This window comes from Phoenix dactylifera, chromosome 17, assembly GCF_009389715.1.
Source record: "Phoenix dactylifera cultivar Barhee BC4 chromosome 17, palm_55x_up_171113_PBpolish2nd_filt_p, whole genome shotgun sequence".
Taxonomy (NCBI): Eukaryota; Viridiplantae; Streptophyta; class Magnoliopsida; order Arecales; family Arecaceae; genus Phoenix; species Phoenix dactylifera.
The window spans coordinates 10,219,268-10,240,265 of NC_052408.1; the positions used below are offsets into that span (position 1 = coordinate 10,219,268).

At 39.5% G+C, this 20,998-nt stretch overlaps 2 protein-coding genes across 3 annotated transcripts; one reads left to right on the plus strand and one right to left on the minus strand.

Moving 5' to 3' along the window:
- The first annotated feature begins 435 nt into the window (after positions 1-435).
- On the plus strand, positions 436-14,556 carry LOC103711867 (ABC transporter C family member 5). 2 transcript variants are annotated; one of them, XM_008798176.4, is made up of 12 exons: positions 436-4,358; positions 4,474-4,794; positions 4,914-5,000; positions 7,014-7,709; positions 7,830-7,994; positions 8,386-8,680; positions 8,889-9,103; positions 9,256-9,561; positions 9,644-9,707; positions 11,657-11,896; positions 12,658-12,794; positions 13,828-14,556. In XM_008798176.4, exons 1-11 carry the CDS (start codon positions 2,313-2,315, stop codon positions 12,768-12,770), a joined length of 4,548 nt encoding a protein of 1,515 aa, XP_008796398.1. In that variant the 5' UTR covers positions 436-2,312; the 3' UTR covers positions 12,771-12,794; positions 13,828-14,556. The 2 variants fall into 2 exon arrangements, with proteins under 2 accessions (XP_008796398.1, XP_008796397.1); XM_008798175.4 differs by lacking the exon at positions 13,828-14,556 and having other exon boundaries at positions 12,658-13,180.
- A 1,631-nt stretch (positions 14,557-16,187) lies between these two features.
- LOC103711905 lies at positions 16,188-20,951 on the minus strand. Its single transcript, XM_039114973.1, has 7 exons — positions 20,315-20,951; positions 20,114-20,200; positions 19,778-20,020; positions 18,854-19,024; positions 17,550-17,603; positions 17,148-17,294; positions 16,188-16,735 (listed from the first exon to the last, which is right to left on the minus strand). The coding sequence occupies exons 1-7, from the start codon at positions 20,540-20,542 to the stop codon at positions 16,355-16,357; spliced, it is 1,311 nt and encodes a 436-aa protein (XP_038970901.1). The 5' UTR covers positions 20,543-20,951; the 3' UTR covers positions 16,188-16,354.
- Positions 20,952-20,998: the final 47 nt, after the last annotated feature.

Genomic DNA, 20,998 nt, shown 5'->3' on the forward strand with positions numbered 1-20,998 from the left:
GGGATGTCATTTTCTTTGCTCTCTTTTCGTTATTAAGATCAAGGAAAATTTTCAGGGAAGAAAAGGTAAATTTTAAATGTGGTAATTCTTAATTGTTGACTTAGAGCATTTGATATTGGTGGAAACAGGCATTTGTCAATCCGAGGGGGCTGGAGCATATATTGAAGCAGTTTTGAGCTTCCGATGGAACGAGTACCATGGTTATGTTACATACCATAACTTGGCAGCCTCTTCCTAACCATATGGGTTAGCTAATCATGGTTTTGTTATATGCTTTAAAATATGGTAGGTGCTTAGAAATTATGTAATCTATAATTTCTACTTCTTGTGAGAGATGAATGAAATTTAGTTGGTTTGAGTATCCCCAATTTTCTAGATTTAAACAGTTCTTATCTACTCATCCGTGATTTAGGACAAAGTCATAGAAAGTCTGTAAACATATGCAAATTCCTGGTATTGAAAGATTTAAATCATAATTATATAATTTTGTTCATGGCATGGTTATGTTAATCATGCCATGTGAGCAGGTTGGTGGAACCATCTCCGACGGTATATACAGCATCAGATGTCTATTTATCACTGTTCTATGCCTTTGTACAGAAGACATCAAGCAACCTGCAGCTGATGGTCTCTTATACACAAGAGCTACAGCATTTATTGGTAAAAAAAAAGTGTATACACCCTAGTCTTTGTCTGCAGGTTTCCTTCCGTAGATTCTAATTTACCACGCACCAATCAAACTTTATATTTGTTCCAGTTCAACCTCATGTTAGGCCCTGGGCAACTGAATGAGATGGGAGTCTTGCAAGATGGATGGGTGGTCCTTGGGAACAACATAACGCCTGCTGCTAGGAATCAGGATTTTTGGCGATTTGTGCAGAAAACGAAGTTGTGGGCATAAAAATTATCTGGTTGGCTGAGCTTCACACAAAAATCCCAAGTTATTTGGAAACATGCAACCGACGTGTCTCCGGTCCGCTCATGGGAGAAACTTCTATATTATTGAGCATCGTTTCCATGATCCAACAAATTTATTGGTGCTTGTCGTCTGCAACAAAGTATTTAACACCTCAAGCTGGAGTTAAAAGCAGATGGTCGTCACTCGTCGATGGAGAGGTAGGTACATCATTTTAATAAGATGATGCTTGATTCCAACTTGTGAAAAGAAAATATTGCCTTATGAAGTAGGACAGTACCTTGACTTCTAGGAATATGTCAACATATCACTCCAATGTTGTCCTCCGACCATACTTTTTCCACAAAAGTCCAGATTAAGATCAATTACAACCGTCCAACAACCTCGTCGATCTCACCCTCCACCGCTACGGGAAAATTAGAGTTTCCAGCCGTCAACAGAAAAAGGAAAAACGAAAAACGTGCGCCACTAGAAGATCCTCGGTAATATTCTAATTGGAGGTCTCGTCAGAAATAAGATAAAATAAAAGAAAACGTCTAAGCTCAAGCCGACATCAAGATGCTTTCCAAGTCACCCACCATGACTGGAACACCGCTTTCCATGCGGCACGCCTCACCCCAGCACCAATAAAGGTGGCTTTCCCACTGGATCCCAACTTCGTCTTCCTCACGGATTGATGACCCCAGCACCCACGCACTTCGATCGACGACGTAAGCTTTTTCTACATGGAAACAACACGTCGTCCATCTGCCTCATTAATGATGGGACGAAAGTAGAAAAAGCTGACGAGGAAATAAACTACCAACCCCCTCCGTCATTAATTAAACCCAGAGCAAAGCAAGGCGCAATACCGCGCGCGCATTCGATCCTCTCCAGCTGTCCGCGCGTCACGGCCCAATAAAATCTCAAAACTTAAAGACATGAAATGAGGGCCAGCTGAAAGCAGGGCGGGCGACAGAGAGAGGAGAACAAATCCAATTTCTCCTCTCTTTCCTTTCTTACTTGCCATCTCTCGAACAGGAAGAGGTGGCGGATATCCTTGGCTCGCATTCCACTGTCCGAGGGGAACCGCTCGGTTCGGTGGAAATTGGATCCTCTTTTGGATTTCTTACGAATCTTGTCTTGTCTCCCTGTGTGATTTTAGCCCTGCTGGTAGATATTAAAGAATCTCTTGAGTTCTCACTCTCATTGTTGCTTTTCTTGATTCAAACCCATCTCCCATCCTCCGCTTCCATGCAACCTGTCCCAATATTCCTCCCTCCTTTGGCTCTGAATCCCAGACCCCAAATCGTGAGATGCCCTTAGCTGAATCCAATTCATCCTGCACTCCCAGCTGGTCTCCTTTGAAATCTAGGCCCAAGGTTCAGTCCTGCGGATCGGATTCCCCTGCCGACGGATGGGTTCTTTCCCTCTGTACAGCTCCTTCGAGGGCCTCCCGGTGCCGGAGAAGGTGTCGGTCGCCGCGCACTCGGTGCTGCTCCTCTTCTTCCTGTTCTTTCTCTCGGCCCGGCGGGTGCTCTCCGGCGGCCTCCGCCGGATCTCGGCGTTCAAGGAGGAGCAGATCGACGCTATTCCAGCTCGCGCTAACTCGGGACTCGGTCCAGTGGTAGTGGTCGGTAACTGGTTCAAGATTTCAACTTTCTGTTGCTTCTATGTTTTCTTGCTGCAATTAGTGGTTCTTGGATATGAAGCAGTGAACTTGGTGCGGAAAGGGTTCGATTCGGGAGATTATTCGGTTTTCTGTTTGCCATCCGTGCAAGCACTCGCTTGGTTGGCATTAGGTTTCTCAGCGGTCCGCTGTAAGTTTAAGGAGTCGGAGAAATTTCCAGTCTTGGTTAGATTGTGGTGGTTTCTCTCGTTCTCCCTCTGTGTCTGCATTAGTTATGTGGATACTAAAGGTTTTCTTGATGAGATATTCAGCCTCAATTCGCATGCGCTAGCAAATTATGCTTCCACCCCTGCACTCGCATTCCTTTGTCTTGTCGCAATTCGTGGAGCAACGGGTGTAGAGCTGCATAGGGACCATCGGGACCTTTGGGAGCCATTGCTTGGCGAAGGAGAAGAAGCTGGCTGCCTTAAGGTTACCCCTTATAGTGAAGCAGGCCTGCTAAGTCTTGCAACACTATCCTGGTTGAACCCTCTCTTGTCTGTTGGTGCAAAGAGGCCTCTTGAGCTGAGGGATGTACCCTTATTAGCCCCAAAGGACCGCGCCAAGACTTCCTATAAGATCCTGAATTTAAATTGGGAGAGGTTGAAAGCTGAGAACCCTACCAAACAGCCCTCACTGGCATTGGCTATTTTTCTGTCATTCTGGAAAGAAGCAGCTCTGAATGCTGTCTTTGCTTTCTTGAACACAGTAGTCTCCTATGTTGGTCCTTATTTGATTAGCTATTTTGTTGATTACTTGAGTGGAAATATAGCTTTCCGGCATGAAGGTTACATTCTGGCATCAATTTTTTTTGTTGCTAAGTTCATAGAGACTCTTACTATTCGGCAGTGGTATTTAGGAGTAGATATTTTGGGCATGCATGTTAGATCAGCATTAACAGCTATGGTGTACCGGAAGGGACTGAGGCTATCAAATACAGCCCGACAAAGTCATACCAGTGGTGAGATTGTAAACTATATGGCAGTCGATGTGCAAAGAGTGGGTGATTACTCATGGTATTTTCACGATATATGGATGCTTCCCTTACAAATTGTACTTGCTTTGGTAATTTTGTATAAGAACGTCGGAGTTGCATCGTTTGCAACACTGGTTGCTACCATTATCTCCATTATTGTTACTATTCCTTTGGCAAAGATGCAAGAAGACTACCAGGATAAGCTAATGGCAGCTAAAGATGAACGAATGAGGAAGACTTCTGAATGTCTTAGAAACATGAGGATCCTGAAGCTGCAGGCTTGGGAGGACAGATACCGATCAAAACTAGAGGACATGAGGAATGTGGAATTCAGATGGCTCCGGAAAGCCCTCTACTCACAGGCCTTTGTCACCTTTATCTTCTGGGGTTCTCCTATTTTTGTGTCAATTGTAACTTTTGGTACTTCTATATTGTTGGGTGATCAGCTTACAGCTGGTGGTGTCCTTTCAGCTTTGGCCACTTTTAGAATTCTCCAGGAACCTTTGAGGAATTTTCCAGATTTAATCTCTATGATTGCTCAGACAAAAGTGTCCTTGGATCGTATATTGGGATTTCTGCAGGAGGAAGAGTTGCAAGGAGATGCCACCATATCTATTCCTCGAGGCATCACAAAGACAGCTATAGAAATCAAAGATGGAGAGTTCTGTTGGGACCCTTCTTCTTCAAAACATACACTCTCAGCAATACAGGTAAAAGTGGAGAGAGAGATGCGTGTGGCAGTCTGTGGTGCGGTTGGTGCTGGAAAGTCAAGCTTTCTCTCTTGCATACTTGGGGAGATACCAAAAATTTCTGGCGAAGTATGTACTATATATATATATATACACTGAACAAAGTACCTTGATTTTCTCTTTCATAGCTTTTCAAATTTCTCTCTCTGTTTTTCCTTTTTTGTTGTGTTGGCTGTTTCTTCAGGTTAAAATATGTGGTTCTGCAGCTTATGTCTCTCAGTCAGCTTGGATACAGTCTGGAAACATAGAGGAGAATATTCTTTTTGGAAGTCCGATGGATAAGCAAAGGTACAAGACTGTTCTCCATGCTTGCTCACTCAAAAAAGATCTGGAACTGTTCTCGCATGGAGATCAAACGATTATTGGAGATAGAGGTATTAATCTAAGTGGTGGCCAGAAGCAAAGGGTGCAGCTTGCTAGAGCACTCTATCAAGATGCTGATATATATTTACTTGACGATCCCTTCAGTGCAGTTGATGCACATACAGGAAGTGAGTTGTTCAAGGTAATGAATGTGCGAGTTGTTTTTTCCTACTTCTTCATTAAGCTTTTGCAAGTTTTCCTACTTCATCAAGCTTTTGCAAATTTCCAGTTGAGATGATTTTTTCTAATAAAATGTTGCAGGAATATATAATGACAGCACTAGCTAAAAAGACTGTGATCTTTGTCACCCATCAGGTTGAATTTCTCCCAGCTGCTGATTTGATACTGGTATGGAACTCCTTTCATTTCTAAGCTTAACCTTTTCTTGATAACTAATAAACTTTAGATAGTATGGGTGCCTTTTCGTCTTCATCTTTAGTTAGGTTTGTTCATCGGTCCTCATGTCTGTTTTGTCAAAATCATTTTACTTTCGCAATTGAACATATATGAATCAGAAGGTATCTAAAGATTCTGAACAATCAGAGATTTAGCTGGTTTCTTGCTAGTAGCCGTTTGATATAGTCATTAACAAGATACAATATGACTATCTTTTGTAAAATACAAACATTATTAAAGAGTTCTAGAGAAATTTATCATTAACCTCATATAATATGCTCGTGTTCCACGAAGCACTTATTGCAAGCTTATAAGTCTGTGTTGTTCTTTCTTTTTCAATTAATTAAAATTCGTGGCTGTGAGATTTGTTAGTGGCTAACAGTGGCAGCAGGATTTCGTTAGTGGCTAACATTGGCAGCAGGATTTTTTTAGGCATCTTACAATTGCCTAAAATCTAAAGTGCATCAAATGATTTAGTGCATGATTTGTGTAGAGTTAGGCCTTTTGTGCAAAGTTGCACCATTCAAATCAGTTGTTTTAGTTTCATAAGAGCCAATTGATTAATTGACTGTAGATAGTGGAAATCATGTTTAAGTTTCACTGGCTATCAGCTAGATTCACATTATAGAGTTAAAAAAGAAATATTTTCACATCCATATGCTATGAAAGGCCTATCTGTCAGCATCATCTTCCCCTTCTACAGAATATCAGCTTCACATGATGTATGTTGTCTAATTGTGTGCATACATGCTGTGCGAACACGTGTGTATGTAAGTTCTTGTGCCATTAGCTGGTCATCCTTTGTTGAACTGTGCTTAATATTCCTTTCACTAGACAGCAGTTTGTTTGCCATTGCGCGCCCTTGCTTATTCAAGTTGATTTGTGTAAACTTGCAGAGCTTTTCCATGCCATAAATTAGTGGGTATGGTTAACTAGGGAGTGCAAAATTAGGCTCCTTATTGAGCAAGGGGCACAAGTAACAGATGGGCGGTTCAAAGAATATTCCTCTGAAATGATCTATTAAGCATGAATACCACATGTTGCCTGGTCATATAGACTGAAAACAGATTCCTTGCCTTAGTATAAATTTGGTAAGAAAGGCTATGTAAAACTGTTATCTTTCGAAATTTGTATGCATCAAAAAAGAAGAAAGCAAGAGGATATTGTGTCAAAATTTTCGGTTGTCATGATTGTAAGAGAGTGTTGTTATTACTGATCTTGCTAATAATCCCCATAACTGTAATCCTATATGCTATGTTCAGACTACTTTTGTGCTCTAGAGCAGATTAAGAGAGTACTTCAAAAAGTGTCATTTTCTAGTCAATGAATTGATAATACAGAAAAGTTTACATCTGACCTAGTTATTGCTTGAGAAGATCTTTCCAGGATGGTGCAGAGATTGCAAAGAGAAGGTTGTCTGATGATGAATAGGTGACTTATAGTATAACTTACTAAATTTTATCATTGCCTTTTGCATCGCTGTATAATATAGAGAAGCTGACTGGGGGAAACGACCATGGAAGTTTGAGCTCTGTTTCATTTAAAGAGCTTGGTTTTCACTCATTCACCACAGGATGATGGTAGCAAGCTGTATGCTTGTAAATACATATCTCTTTTTAATTTTTTTTTGATAATAGCATCTCCCAATATCTTGTTGATTACAGACATCATTTTTGTTGCATATTTTGTTATTTGGTGTTTCATTTTATCTTGGGGTCTGCTTCAGTTGATTAGCAGAGCTGTTTCGCGTCCTGTCTTTTGCGTTCTATATTTTTGCTACCTATACAAGTTTTGTTCTTTTTTGTCTTGAACCATTAATGCATGTTATGATACAAGTAAACTTATGCAAAGTATAAGTATAAGAAACTGATTTTCTATAAAATAATATTTATGGTAACCTACTTTAAATTGGTCTTTTTGGTTTTCGATGGAATCCGCTCACCTTTCCTGTTTCATTTCATTCAGGTCCTTAAGGAGGGCCGTATAATCCAGGCTGGAAAATATGAAGATCTTTTGGAAGCTGGAACTGACTTCAATTTGTTGGTTTCAGCTCACCATGAAGCAATTGAAGCAATGGATATTCCAGAAGTCTCATCTGAAGATTCAGAAGATTCAGCTGGTGGTGGAGATAATTCTATGTTCGGTAAAAAGTTGACATCAAGTGCAAACAACCTTGATAGTATGAACAGTATAATATCTGAAAATGAACAGTCATCTGATAGAATAGCTATAAAGGAAAAAAAGAAATCAAAGCGCATGCGGAAAAAACAGCTAGTTCAAGAGGAAGAGCGAGAAAGGGGGAAAATCAGCTTCAAGGTGTACTTATCGTATATGGCTGCAGCATATAAAGGAACACTCATACCTTTGATTATCCTGGCACAGACGACATTTCAGGTGCTCCAGATTGCTAGCAGTTGGTGGATGGCTTGGGCAAATCCTCAGACTGCAGGAGACGAACCAAAGACAAGTAGCATGGTCCTTCTAGTTGTTTATATGGCACTTGCTTTTGGGAGTTCATGGTTTGTATTTATTAGAGCTGTTCTTGTTGCTACCTTTGGCTTAGTAGCTGCACAGAAGTTGTTCATAAAGATGCTTCGAACAGTCTTTCGAGCTCCGATGTCTTTTTTTGATTCTACTCCTGCTGGACGGATCTTAAATCGTGTAAGTTATCAGTTGTTGGTGGTAAATTTCTTCCTTCTTAAGTTCCTCTAGGAAGAGAGCGCCTTAGATATGCCATAATTTTATCATATTTTATAGCACGAAAAAATTATGAAATTTCAGGTGTCTGTTGATCAAAGTGTTGTGGATCTTGATATTCCTTTCAGACTTGGTGGATTTGCATCAACAACGATACAACTACTTGGTATAGTGGGTGTGATGACGAAGGTCACCTGGCAAGTTTTGCTTCTGATTGTTCCTATGGCTATTGCTTGCTTGTGGATGCAGGTAATTGATTTTTGTATGCATGTTTGCTTACTTTCTGAGCATTATCAAGTCAGTTGTTACTAGATTACTCTTTAGAGAGGTAGCTAGGCTGTGGTCATCTTTCTTCCCTATGGGAACTCTAGAATAACACATGCCAACATGAACATTATTCGCATCTCATCTACTCTGGCTTCTTTTGTGTCACGCTCTGCATACCATTTGATTGATGGAGAAGCAGCAATTATCAATTAGGCTTGGGTTATGAAAATTCATGATTATGTAAGTAGTTATTGTTGAATGTTCGTATCAACTAGTATTCTCAGGCGATGCAATTTCTGGAATTTCTTTTCTTCTCTTTCACATAGAATCTAGTTCTAGTTTCAAATATTTCAAGATATTTTCTCCTCTGCAGAAATACTACATGGCTTCATCAAGGGAACTAGTTAGGATTGTTAGCATTCAAAAATCTCCTATAATCAATCTATTTGGAGAGTCCATTGCTGGAGCTTCTACTATTAGAGGTTTTGGTCAGGAGAAACGCTTTATGAAGAGGAATCTTTACCTGCTAGACTCTTTTGCTCGACCATACTTCTGCAGTCTTGCAGCAATCGAATGGCTCTGCTTGCGTATGGAATTGCTGTCAACTTTTGTATTTGCTTTCTGTATGACTCTCCTTGTGAGCTTTCCACATGGAAGCATTGATCCAAGTATACATCCTATATCCTCTCATAGCAGCTTTTAGTATTTTCCTTTTTTCAGATATATTCTTGAAATTGTTTAGGACATCATGTTCTTTCCATTACAGTATGGATAAATGTTGTTTTATGATACTGTGATATCACTTTGATGTTATGGATGCCAATATGCAAAAAATTATCTTCCCACTAATTGGATATGCTTCTTTTGATGCCGTAGGTATGGCAGGCCTTGCTGTAACATATGGCCTTAATTTGAATGCTCGCATGTCCCGGTGGATATTGAGCTTTTGCAAACTTGAAAATAAAGTTATCTCTATTGAGCGTATTCATCAATATTGCCAAATCCCTGGAGAAGCACCACCTGTTATTGAAAACCATCGCCCTCCATCTTCATGGCCAGAGAGTGGTAAAATCGAACTGATTGATCTCAAGGTGTGCAATTGACTTTTTTCATCATTTTTTTTATGGCGATAATTGTAACGGGGAAATTTGGTACATCAGCTGCAAATGTTATGAGGAAATACTTGATTTATCTTTACTAATCATGTGCAACTGACTTCATTTCCTCCTTAATTTACCACCAGGTTCGTTACAAGGAGAACTTACCTACAGTACTCCATGGCATAAACTGCACATTTCCTGGTGGGAAAAAAGTTGGGATTGTTGGACGCACTGGAAGTGGTAAATCTACTCTTATACAGGCTTTGTTCCGCCTGATCGAACCTACAAGTGGGAAGATCATCATTGACAACATAGACATCTCCACCATTGGCCTCCATGATCTCCGGTCCCGTCTCAGTATCATCCCACAAGATCCAGCTTTGTTTGAGGGTACAATAAGAGGCAATCTTGACCCCCTTGAAGAGCACTCTGACCATGAAGTCTGGCAGGTGAAGTCAATTCACTGACTCTTCAGAAAACCTGCATCTCTGATTACATGTTTTTTAATGATATTGTGTTGATTTATTACAGGCACTCGACAAATGTCAACTTGGAGAGGTGATTCGCCAAAAAGAGCAAAAGCTTGACACACTAGGTACTTAGCACCTAAACATGCCAAAAACCTTGGATGCTTTGTATGTTTAGATTGCAACACTCACAAATAATGGAAAATATCATGATAAGTTTGCAAGAATGGCAAAATTTTGAAAGTAGCAAACAAAGTTTCCAAACTGAACTGGGCCGCCCAGTTTGGGGCAAAGCGAACCGAACCAATTTGGAGCTATGCTGGTTTGCTAGTTCAGTTCGTGATTTGGTCTGAACTGAGAGGAACACTAGTTTGCTTAGTACGACTCGGTTTGAGTTGATTCTAGGCCCTCTCATGAGTAAAAAAGGGAGGAGAAGGCATCCTCCTCTCTTTCCTACTATGAAGACGAAGGAAAGGGTGGGAAGGTGAGATAATTCAAGGAACAAGGGATTTTTTATGGTTTTAAGCTCCAGTCTAAGTCAAGATCAAGTATAAGCTCCTCCCTCCTCTTCATTGTTCTCTTTTTTTCTTTTTCTGCCTAAAATAGGCCTAAAATGATAAAATAAGGGAGAATCATGACAATGTTTTATATTTTGGCATGTTTTCATGATTTACTGTAGATCTAAGGGTGATCTATGCATAGATCATGTAATTTTTAATTTAAAATATATTTTTGATTTAAAAATAATAATAATAATATTCAAAAATAAAAGAAATTGGTAGTATGTTTTGGGGTATGCATGCTAATTGTTATTTTTTTTGTTTTAATTTGAGCATGATTATAGCTACCCAAATCTAAGCTTAAATTCAAATAAATTTCAAAAACAATTGATTATTAAGGCATATGTATGGGCTGAAAGAAAATATATGTAATATGCATGTAGGGTTCTTTATTAATTCAAATTAAAATTATTTTTTAGATATTTTGTACTTAAGTATTAATTTTTGATTAAAATTAAATAAAAATATTTATAAATAAAAAATATAAAAAATATATATGTATAGATAATTTAGAAGTGTTTTCTAAGTAATTCAGCCTTTTTTGCATTACAATGTAAATTATGAATTTGTTTTAGTGTTTAATAACTTAATAATTATGAATTCAACTAAAAATTTCTAGGAGAACATGCATGGGTTTAACATTATTTAATAAATCACCATATATATTAAACGAAATTGAATTGAAGTCACTAGTATATCTAAAAATATATTATATTTTTTATTTTTTTAAAAAACTGGAGATCAACTTTATGTAATTTGTGGTAATGTATGAGGTGGTTTATGACATATTGTCAAGCAATCATACAATCTCCTGGATGAATATGAAATAAAATAGCATTAGAACAATCTTAAAATCACATTTCCAATATCCCTAAATCTTAAATAACCGTAACAACCAAAACGTTGAAAAATAAAAAAAAAATAGTGAATTGGTACTATACCATTACACTTCTACATAGCAAGTACAGTGCACGACTGTACTGTTCTAACCTGGTACCAAATTGGTACAATACTCAGTATTGAGATTGCGAACTTTGATGGCAACACATGCATACTGCGATATGCCTTCATATTTCTTCCCTTATTTTCAACTCTCTGTCTAGTGGGAAGCCCATAGTTGCATAGACTTTTCTTTGAGTTAGGGTGCATCCCTCCTTCATGGAGTGGATGTGGTACAACAATGTGATGGACTGCTCGATGCATGCATAGACCAATTATTGGGAGGTGAAATATTCTAGGTTTCTTTAACAAAAAAATGACATGGGCTATTTGTTGGTGTCTCACCTCAAATTTTTTACATGTTGTAACTCTTTTTGTTGGAGCTTATCTGGTATTGTTGTTCTAGGTTCCTTTTGTCTTTCCAGCTTTAAATTAAAAGTTCCTCAACATGCATATAAGAAAATGTTTTTGCGGAGTTTATCATGTGGATATATGTACTATATCTTTGACTAGAAAACTTCATATTTGATTGCTCTTTTAGCATTAGCTCAACATACATAGTGTTTATGGCCATGCAGTCTTGGAGAATGGGGACAACTGGAGTGTTGGACAGTGCCAGCTCGTCTCCTTGGGGAGGGCTTTGCTGAAGCAGGCACAAATACTAGTGCTTGATGAGGCAACAGCTTCTGTGGACACAGCCACAGATAATGTTATTCAGAAGATCATTCGAACTGAATTTCGGGATTGCACAGTTTGCACCATAGCACATCGCATCCCAACTGTTATTGACAGCGACCTTGTTTTGGTCATTAATGATGGTAAGTGATTAGCCCTTTTCCAATAATACATATAATAATAGCTGCTGATTGTGCTAATGTAGACTCCAGGGAAAAAATAGTTTTTACCAAGATACTCTGAGAGGAATCTTCTAATGAGTCATATGATAAACATTTTTATGTGCCTTTTACTAGTCAATCCATAAGATTATTTTGTTGTTCAAAGCAATTGTTTGGCCAAACATTCCAGAGGAGCTCTTTTTCGTATCGTTTGTTAAGCCATCTCCAAAGTTCTTTCAAGAAATAGATTTCAAAATACAAGCAGGTTATAAATATGGTACTTCCGAACACCAATGAGCCTTTGGTCTCTGTTTGGTGATTCTCTTCACACAACTTTAATAGATGATACAGTTCAACTTTATGATTACGATGAGAACCCCACCATTAATGGTGGTAGGCTCTGTACCCAAAAGATGGCCTTGCACTCCATTGCCTTCTTATTTCCTATGATTTTGAGATAAAGATTCTTTCGATCCCCCATTTATTCAAATCATCCGCTTGGCACATCCTCAATAGATCATTTTGAGTTGTAAATCAGAAATTTTCCTAGCCTGTTCGATCAGTTATTTCGGGGATCTTGGCACAAAGTAACTGATATTAGCGCATTTATTGATGCATGTATTTGTTTATTGGATATGGAAATCTTTTATTTCCAGGTTTTCTGCACTGCTTCCTTTAATTGTTTTTGTATTCTCCATGTCCATGTTCTCACTAAAGCTCTAAATTTTACTGGACTATTTCAGGAAGGGTTGCAGAGTTTGACAGCCCGCTACGACTGTTGGAGGACAAGTCCTCCATGTTTCTAAAGCTAGTCACCGAGTACTCCACGAGATCAAGCAGCATGACAGATGGTTGAACTCAAGGACACAATCGTTGAAAGGTAGGGATAGACTAGGACACTGGTGTCTCCTGACCGATGAATCTGTCACTGCATCAAGCAGTGCAGAGGAGTATGGAGGAAAAACTTAACACATCAACTAACCTAACAGCCCTAGAAGATTGGAAACTGTGGAAGAGGATGCAGGCTTATTAAAACATATGCCTTAAGGAAAAAGTTTACACGTGGTTGGAGCAGAATCCTTATGACTAGTTGAATTGTTTTTGTGGCAATGAGTGCAAAATAATGAAAGAGATCAACTGTTGTACCACAAAATAAATTTTGACATCAAGCAGGGTTTATTTGGCCTTTTAACTGAAAACATGTCTGACATTTTGTTCTTCTTGGACTCTAATCCAAGATCCAACGAGGTTGCCCTTGTAATTGTTTTTTTGTGTTTTTCTCTTTCCTATGTGACATATCAGATGGAGATCGGTGGTGGAGATAGCATCTCAGTTCTTTTTTATGTTGAAAACAATAAGTTTGGGTTGGTGAGAGAGTGCTCCGAGATTTGTTATCTTTTAACTTTTTTGGATGTATTCACACTAAAAGTGTGTTGAGTCATCCGTTATAAGGCAAAAAAAAAAGGCAATAAGTTTTGGCCAAAATTTCTAAAGTTAAATACTTCAAAAAATAAAAAGAAGTCTCATCATACTTCTTGAGTTCTTTCTATTTACAATTTCAACCATTTTAACCATAGAGTTCATAACCAAGTGGATTTTATTGAAAACAATTCTTTTTTACTTTAGATTCTCAATCCTTGGTAATGTCACATGGTGACCGCCAATAGGTAGGGAAAAGCTAAGATAGGATATCTTCCCTCTTCTGCTGTTTATGCCTGTCATCATAGCTTAATTGAATGCGATAATTGGTATTATATTGTTTGATCACAGCTAAGGAGCCAAATGTTTGGGTGTTTTAAATTAGAATTGTTTCGTGATAGTATGATCCTATAGGTAGCTGATAAATTCATAGTATACTTTGTTGAGATGTTTCATTTTAGCATTAACTTCTTACATGTGATCTTTTTATGCAGGATTAACTCATTACGAGCATGGTTAGTCTCTTGAATTACAAATTGGAGAATCATCTAGTTTAGATTCATTTCTTAAGGTTGTTAAGAATGTGAAGGATTGTGGCTCTTTTATCTAAGAGCTGATAGAAAGCTGTGGAGAGATCGAATGGCAGATAATTTTTCTATAGAAAATTTCTGCTCCTTTCCAGTCTGTATTGTCAAGCATCTCGATCTACTTCACATTAATATTACTCTCCCTGACGGTGGAATCAGGTTATCTGATAAAATTCATGGAAGGTCATTCCTGTGGCTGTGGCTGCCATCTTACGGAACGGAATTGTTTGTAACGTAACAGAACTCAAGAAGCAGTGAGGGATCTGTAACTGAAGGGGCTTGCAAATAAATTTTAAATAGTTTTTCAAGGATGATGGGAGATTACAGCCAAACTTATCATTAAGAATCACTATGGAAAGGAACTTAAGATTTTCCAATCAAACCCAAGATAAAATGTTCTTCTTGGTTTGATGGTTGCTAGGAGAGAGCTTCATGACTCAAGTGGCCAAGTAATTTCTGATTGTCAAGAAGATCATGTTGACTGGGTGATTGGTTAGACGAGTTTAAATCAAATTAGCTAACAAAGTGTTGGGCATTTTTTTTGTTGGTTGATCTACTGCATTATAAGTATCTAGGTCCAATTTTTTGGTGATACACCATTCAAGAATCGAATACGAGACTTATATTTGAGAAGCAGAGAGGTGTGGCTGCGAGGGCAAACCCTTGTTCACAAAACAAATGTGGTGCATATTTCCTTGTCGGATTTGCGAACGTTTAACACCATTTTCTTAAAAAAGGAAAAATAAAAAACAAAGGTAGCATGTGAAAGTTGCTCAAGTGATGTCATCGACTTCATGCGTGTGGTTATTGAAGCTACTTGACGATGGTACTTTAATTGACATCCTTCCCCAGATCTTTTTGTGGTAACATTTTGTAACTTGGAAGGGTTTTCGTCGAGGTTTTGAAGCAGTGGGACGTGTATATGCAGAGAAATGCCATTATCTTCTTGCCAGTTCGAAATGAACAATTTATCATCAGTTTCAATGTGGCCATATCAGTTTGTGCAAGGATTTATATAGGAGACACAATAAATTTCTTTTCTAAGGGAATTCTTATGGGTGAAACTCCAGCATCCACAACCAGCCATGAAATCAGAAACACAGTGCCCCTTAACAAGATATAGAAGTACTTGCTAGTGGTTCCATTTGTTTTGCCCATCAAGCAACAGAGAATTTTGGATAAGAGTAGCATTCCTTGAATCCTTAAGAGATCTGCAGTAGTCAGTATGGTGACCTCCAACCATTTTTTTAACCCAATCCTTTCAAATGCCCTTGTTATTCCCGTTAGCTCTGCTTTTCCTAGTGAATTTTTGAATCACCTGAAGTAGGTTGGTCAAATTTTGAGAACTCTTTACATGAATTTTGAAAACACAATAAAATTTGGACAATGATGTTGATATCCCCAACCCGGATCGAAAAGCAGGTTGTCTTTTTCCAACATGGTTATGAGAGCAATGCTATGACAGGTTGACAACTAATGTCATTGCTTTCACCAATACATCTTTCCAGACTCCTTATGTTTCTTTTCTATAGGCAGAAAGAACCAGTTGTGCATGGTGGTCCAGCTCCTGCTAGGCATGTTCAGTTTCTTACAAAATTGAAAATGAAGCTGTAGTTTCTGAAATGTAGTTGTCCGAATCTTACCCTAATTATTAAATCCCCATATTTTAGAATATTTTTTTTGATTTGTTATGAATCTCATACTTTAGACTTTGACATTACATCAACTGAATTATACCTGCCCAATTAATCTAGTTTCATCCATGGTCTTTCTTAGTAGAAAGTTCTTTTTTGCTAATCTTTAATTTAGGTTTCATTAGACGCTATGCGCTCCATCTCATCATCTTTTGTAGAGATTTTGTTTTTTGTTAATTTCTTTTTACTTGGCATTCACAACAAGGACTCATCTGTTGTTAACTAATTAGATAAAGTTTTTCGATACAATACATACAATATGGAGCCATTTTTAGATGCACCCAGCTTGAGAAAGACTCCCCTTGGATTGTTCTTGCATGTGGATCCTTTTTTTTTTATTGGTTTTAAGCATTCTTTGGCAGTAGGATGTGTGGACGCCTGGACTTCAGTGGTGTGTTATATTCTTTAACAATCGAATTAGGCCATGACAGATCTCTCTACAAGACCTTTTGCAGTGTGTCCGAGGCATGAGGCTAGTCTCTAATCTTTATCATCTGGCATAGAAAAAAGAGGCGGGTCATCATATTGATGATATAGCAAACGTTTTTTCTTTGTAGATTGGAAATTAATTCCTGACAATCAAAGAATAATATATCATGTATGGAAGCATCAGTAGCAACCAAAATGACCCTCAGAACCCTATTCATGGATCAAATTAAAAAAAAAAAGGAACCTTGAATTTTGATATTAAGAAACTAACTAGCCGTGTGGTGAGGCAGAGAAAGCTTAAGAGGAGGAATTCAACGGCACCGAGGATTGTTGCCCGGTCCACCGTAGTAGAAGTGGATTCCCCAGTCGGCATTGGAGAAGCCCATGATGTCGTAGCAGCTGGCGTTCTGGGCCCCTGTAGCAATGGACCGGGCCGAGCTGAGCCTGTTGCCGGAGTCCACCACAATCTCGAGATTGCGAAAGTAGCTGGCCTTCCCAAACCCATCCTCGGCAAAGTGGCCCGAGCCCATCTGGGTGAAGGTGTGCTCGCCGTTGGGCCGCGTGTTCACGACCTCCCCTCCCCACTCCACCAATGTGGCATGGTCCGATAAGTGTGTGAAGAGCTCGGCCGGCCAGTAGCCCACGAGCACGCTGTCGCCGAAGCTCATCCACCAGTCTCCAAGCCTTGGATCCTGAAAATTTATGCCTCCAAGATTGTCAACTGTCCTCGAAGACCTGACCATGCAAGGCAAAGGTACTGATAGATGCTTAAATTTGTGAGGCGAATATGGGACATGAACTAAATGCTCATCAATTATGTGGTAGGTACGGCTCGCAGCTGCATGAGTTGGCTTGTTGAGAAAATAAACTTAATAAATACCTTTTGAAAAGTTCATGAATATATGAAGATCATCTTGAGAGTGGTGGTTCATGTATTTGGGTATTCAATCTGCATTTAAGTGGTTCTTGTATTTGGTGAGGATCTCTTATTGTTGTTCTATCTCGTGGTTAAACTAAGTGTAACTTTGGCATTATTATAACCACCTGCCCTGCAAACCTTTGAATGTTTAAATTGCTTAGTTGAACTTCTTGAGAGATGTTTACCTTCCATATGAGAATAGTAATATCATACTGGCTGCCTTCATATGATGATACTGGCGATATAGCTGCTCCAATGGCTATCTTGTTGTTGATCTGCACGAACCCTGAGCATAGAAGATTGTAGCACCCTGTAGCCTGATATCCGTCGCTCTGTGGCATCATAAGCGCACAGTTACCATTAAAATGCATAATATTTTTGCGGATTTAAGCTGTGCATGTGTCCCATTTGATGTTACTTATGTCCTCCTTGGAGAAGATAACCCTGATAAATTTCCAAGAACAAGATTTGATCTTTTTTCGAGCTAACTGTTCGAAAGACTTTGATTCATCGGCAATTATATATTAGGACATAAACAGAAGTATATATTGGGAGCTTTGAGAGATTTTGAGGGAAAGGTTCATTACCGTCCAGTAGATGAACAGCCTGGGACTGCTGTCTCCATAAATCTCAGGGCTGACCTGACTAGAAAGAAATGCAGAGCTTCAGATAAGCCATTCCACACAAGCAATTGGCATGCATCATATAACATTCTTAGAATTGGCCCCATCCATCATCAAATCCATGCAGAGGTGTGGATTAGCTGCAAGGCCGCTTTCACCAGGAAGGTGGTGCAAATGATTCTGGTGTGAGGCGTGGGAGTGTATCAAGTATCCTTTTATTATTCTTCTTGTTTTTTCCGACAGGCTATTTGATTTCAATGCAAAAGTTTGAAGTCCCCATCAATTGGGAACCTAAAGTATACAAGAAATCCGCCTTTGATGAAATTAACTTGCTTCCATCCACTTCTATTATTATTGTTATTATTTATATTCTTATCTTTTTGGTTGTGGGCGTGCATGAATGGGGTGAGAGCATGATTATATAGATGGGAAATGCTTACATGGAGAAAAATCACCCTTTTCTTCTTTCTGCGTTTGTCCAGAAAAATGTTGACAACATCATGTCTTTGAGGTCGGTCATTATTTGTTTGGAAATGACAAGCTTACAGATGATCGAAATTCCCACTTTGGCGCACCTCGCATGACAATTTTGCACTCAAAGGTGGGGTATATAAATCATAAGTGAGGCAGGTGCTGAAGTAGGTGCTCTTATTCTTGCTTTCTGAAGTATTTCTATGTGACTAGTAGGGCATGATATCATGAGTGTTTCAATCTCAAGGTGACATGTGGTCTCTCATGATACACAGGGAGACCATATCCTCGATGTGGGCGCTATTTAGGAAGGTGTTTTGATTGTCAAGGATGGCTGATTTCCTCCTTAGATGAAGGCATGCTAAAATGTCGAAGCTTAGGGTTCGTCGTAACCTAGAGCAAGTTCTTGGAGAGCATCAGATATTTGTCACTTCTCCAAATTTTTCAATCTAGGTAATTCAACAAGTTCGCCCCACCCTGCTTGATTAATCTTCTACACCACACAATTCTTCTAAAAAGATTCTTCGGCTTGCACTAATAAGAATTTCTTATTCTCAATTTTGGATTTTAAGGTAATTAAGGTAACGTTAACCAAAAAATTTGAAGCAAAGAAAAAAAGAAGGTAACAAAGAATTTTCAGTCATAGGAGATATAATTACTAGATAATAATTACTCAGTATTTAAATTGTGGACGAGTCACTTAGTGCTTTATTTAAATTATTGACAAGAAACCACTTAGTGCTAAAAATTTTTATGGCCCTAAGCTATGAAACTGTGGACTGAAATTAGAGGAATACCTGCCAGCCAGCTTCGATGCTGTTGAGATCGGAGCCATTGAATGATCCAGAGAGGATCCAGATCTGGGAGAGGCTGAACTCGCCAGACGTTTGGACAGAAGGATCCCAGACGTTGATCGTAGCCTTAGCCCCATAGATCCCTTCTGTATTCCTAGTGTACGCAATTGCATGCTAAACCCAATTGCACACAGCAAAACTTTATAAAATTAGCCTGGTAGTCAACACTTAATGCTTCGGCAACGTATTTGATGCAGTTTCTACACATGCTAAGTGCTTGGATAAGATGCCATGTAATCTAAGCCAATGGCCAGCTACCAGAAAACTATGTTCATGAGAAAACTAGAATTCTTTTCCATCACTATAATAATTATAGCTTGTATATACTGTGGGGAAAAAAGGAAGAAATTAAAGAAGAGCCTAAAAAGGAACAGGATTAATCGTAAAAAGGAACTATAACCATGATAGCTTCCTCCAGTACCTAATGAATACCTTCAAGTTTTTACTAAAGAATACCTTCTAGTCCATTCAATGCATGCTGTTGTGCAGTATCCACTTCTTTACATGTGGGTGGAAAAAGAAAGTGTCAATGTGAAATCTGAGGTGGTGTGCAAAAGAAACAAGTTTTTTTTTTTTTTCCTCTTGCTGTTGATATGAACACCATTTATTACCGACTCCTTCCTTCCCAGTTCCCACCCACCTTCTTAGCAGAGACCCCCATCTTTATCGCTCCTCTCAGCGGAAAGAAGGAAACAACCAGACCCTAGGAAAAGACGACCTCAAGTCCTCTTCCCCAAACAAGGCTTCGAATGTTCCTTCACCCTCTCAACTTCCAACTAAACCTACTTCTTCAAGGTTCATTACGAGGAACAAGGGAACAATGTGGAAGTAAATAAGATCTAAAGCTTTTTTTGCTTTTGTGCATACCTCGTGGCCCTTGCCACCGTCCACATCCGGTGCATCGACCTTTGGCTGCTGCTTCTTCCCATAGTGATACAAAGATTTGGCTCTCAATACATCATCGACGGAGCTCCTCCGTATCGGGACGGTGCCCTTCGGGCAATGACCAACATGGTGCCATGTCTGCCAAGCCCCTCTCGCTGCACCGCCGGCACTGTAATTTTCCGGTCGTCGGCCGCCTCTGAATGCTGGCCTCTGAGGTGCCGCTCTCTAACATAATTCACGAGAAATTGGGTCATTAAAGAATATTATATCAAGGAAGAGAAACTCTTAAACTCTCAAAGGAAGCAGCCGGTTACCAACCTGAATCTTGTGGTTCTTTAGGAGGGGATGATCGAGAGCCGGTTGCTTGTGCCAGTGGACGCAGTCGATGATATCTCCGTCCGGGCTCTATAGAAACATAGTTGGAAAGAGCTAAGCCAAACAATAAAATCAAACGACTCTCTCTCTCTCTCTCTCTCTCTGTCTCTCTCTCTCTCCATGACTTCTCACCATCATCCTTACCTCGATGGACCTCACGGCAGGCTTGTTGATCTTCTCCAAGTGTCTTTGGATCCTTGCCAATCCAAGACTCGTGATGCGCCTCGTGCTTGTGTACTTCAAAGCCGAGACGCTGAACGTTCCGTTGCCGATGAACACGAGTAAAAGAAGGACGAGAGGGGTAATAGAAGGGAAAGACACGGAGCAAATCATAGAGCCACGTCTCTTTCCTTTCCTCCTCCCGGCCTCCATATCTTTCAGCGCCCAAAGAGGACAGTTGAAGGCCCTTTAAACCTGGAACAAAGACCACATGAATCAGTGCCGTCCTCAACACCACCAGAGGCAAGAAAACGACATGCACCTCTCTCACCCTTCCCTATGGTGTTTAAAATCTCTTTTCTTGCACTAGATAGCATAAATAGAAACCACCGTCATCACCATCTCCATCAATCCAACCCTCTCCTTCTCGCAGTTGCAATAGTGAAAAAAGGCGGGGGAGAAGGGGAAGGCTTGAAGGCGGAGTATAAAGACTTGGACCTACCAAATGCTAGAGACTCTTAATGGCTACTTGAACGGACTAGCTGCACCTCAGCCGTGGGCTTTCTTCCGGCGTGTTCGGCCCGGGTGGAACAAAATTATATAGGGCTGGCGCCATAGAAGAAAAAATGGCGGAAGGGAAGCCAGTCAATTTAGTCCCACATCGCCTGC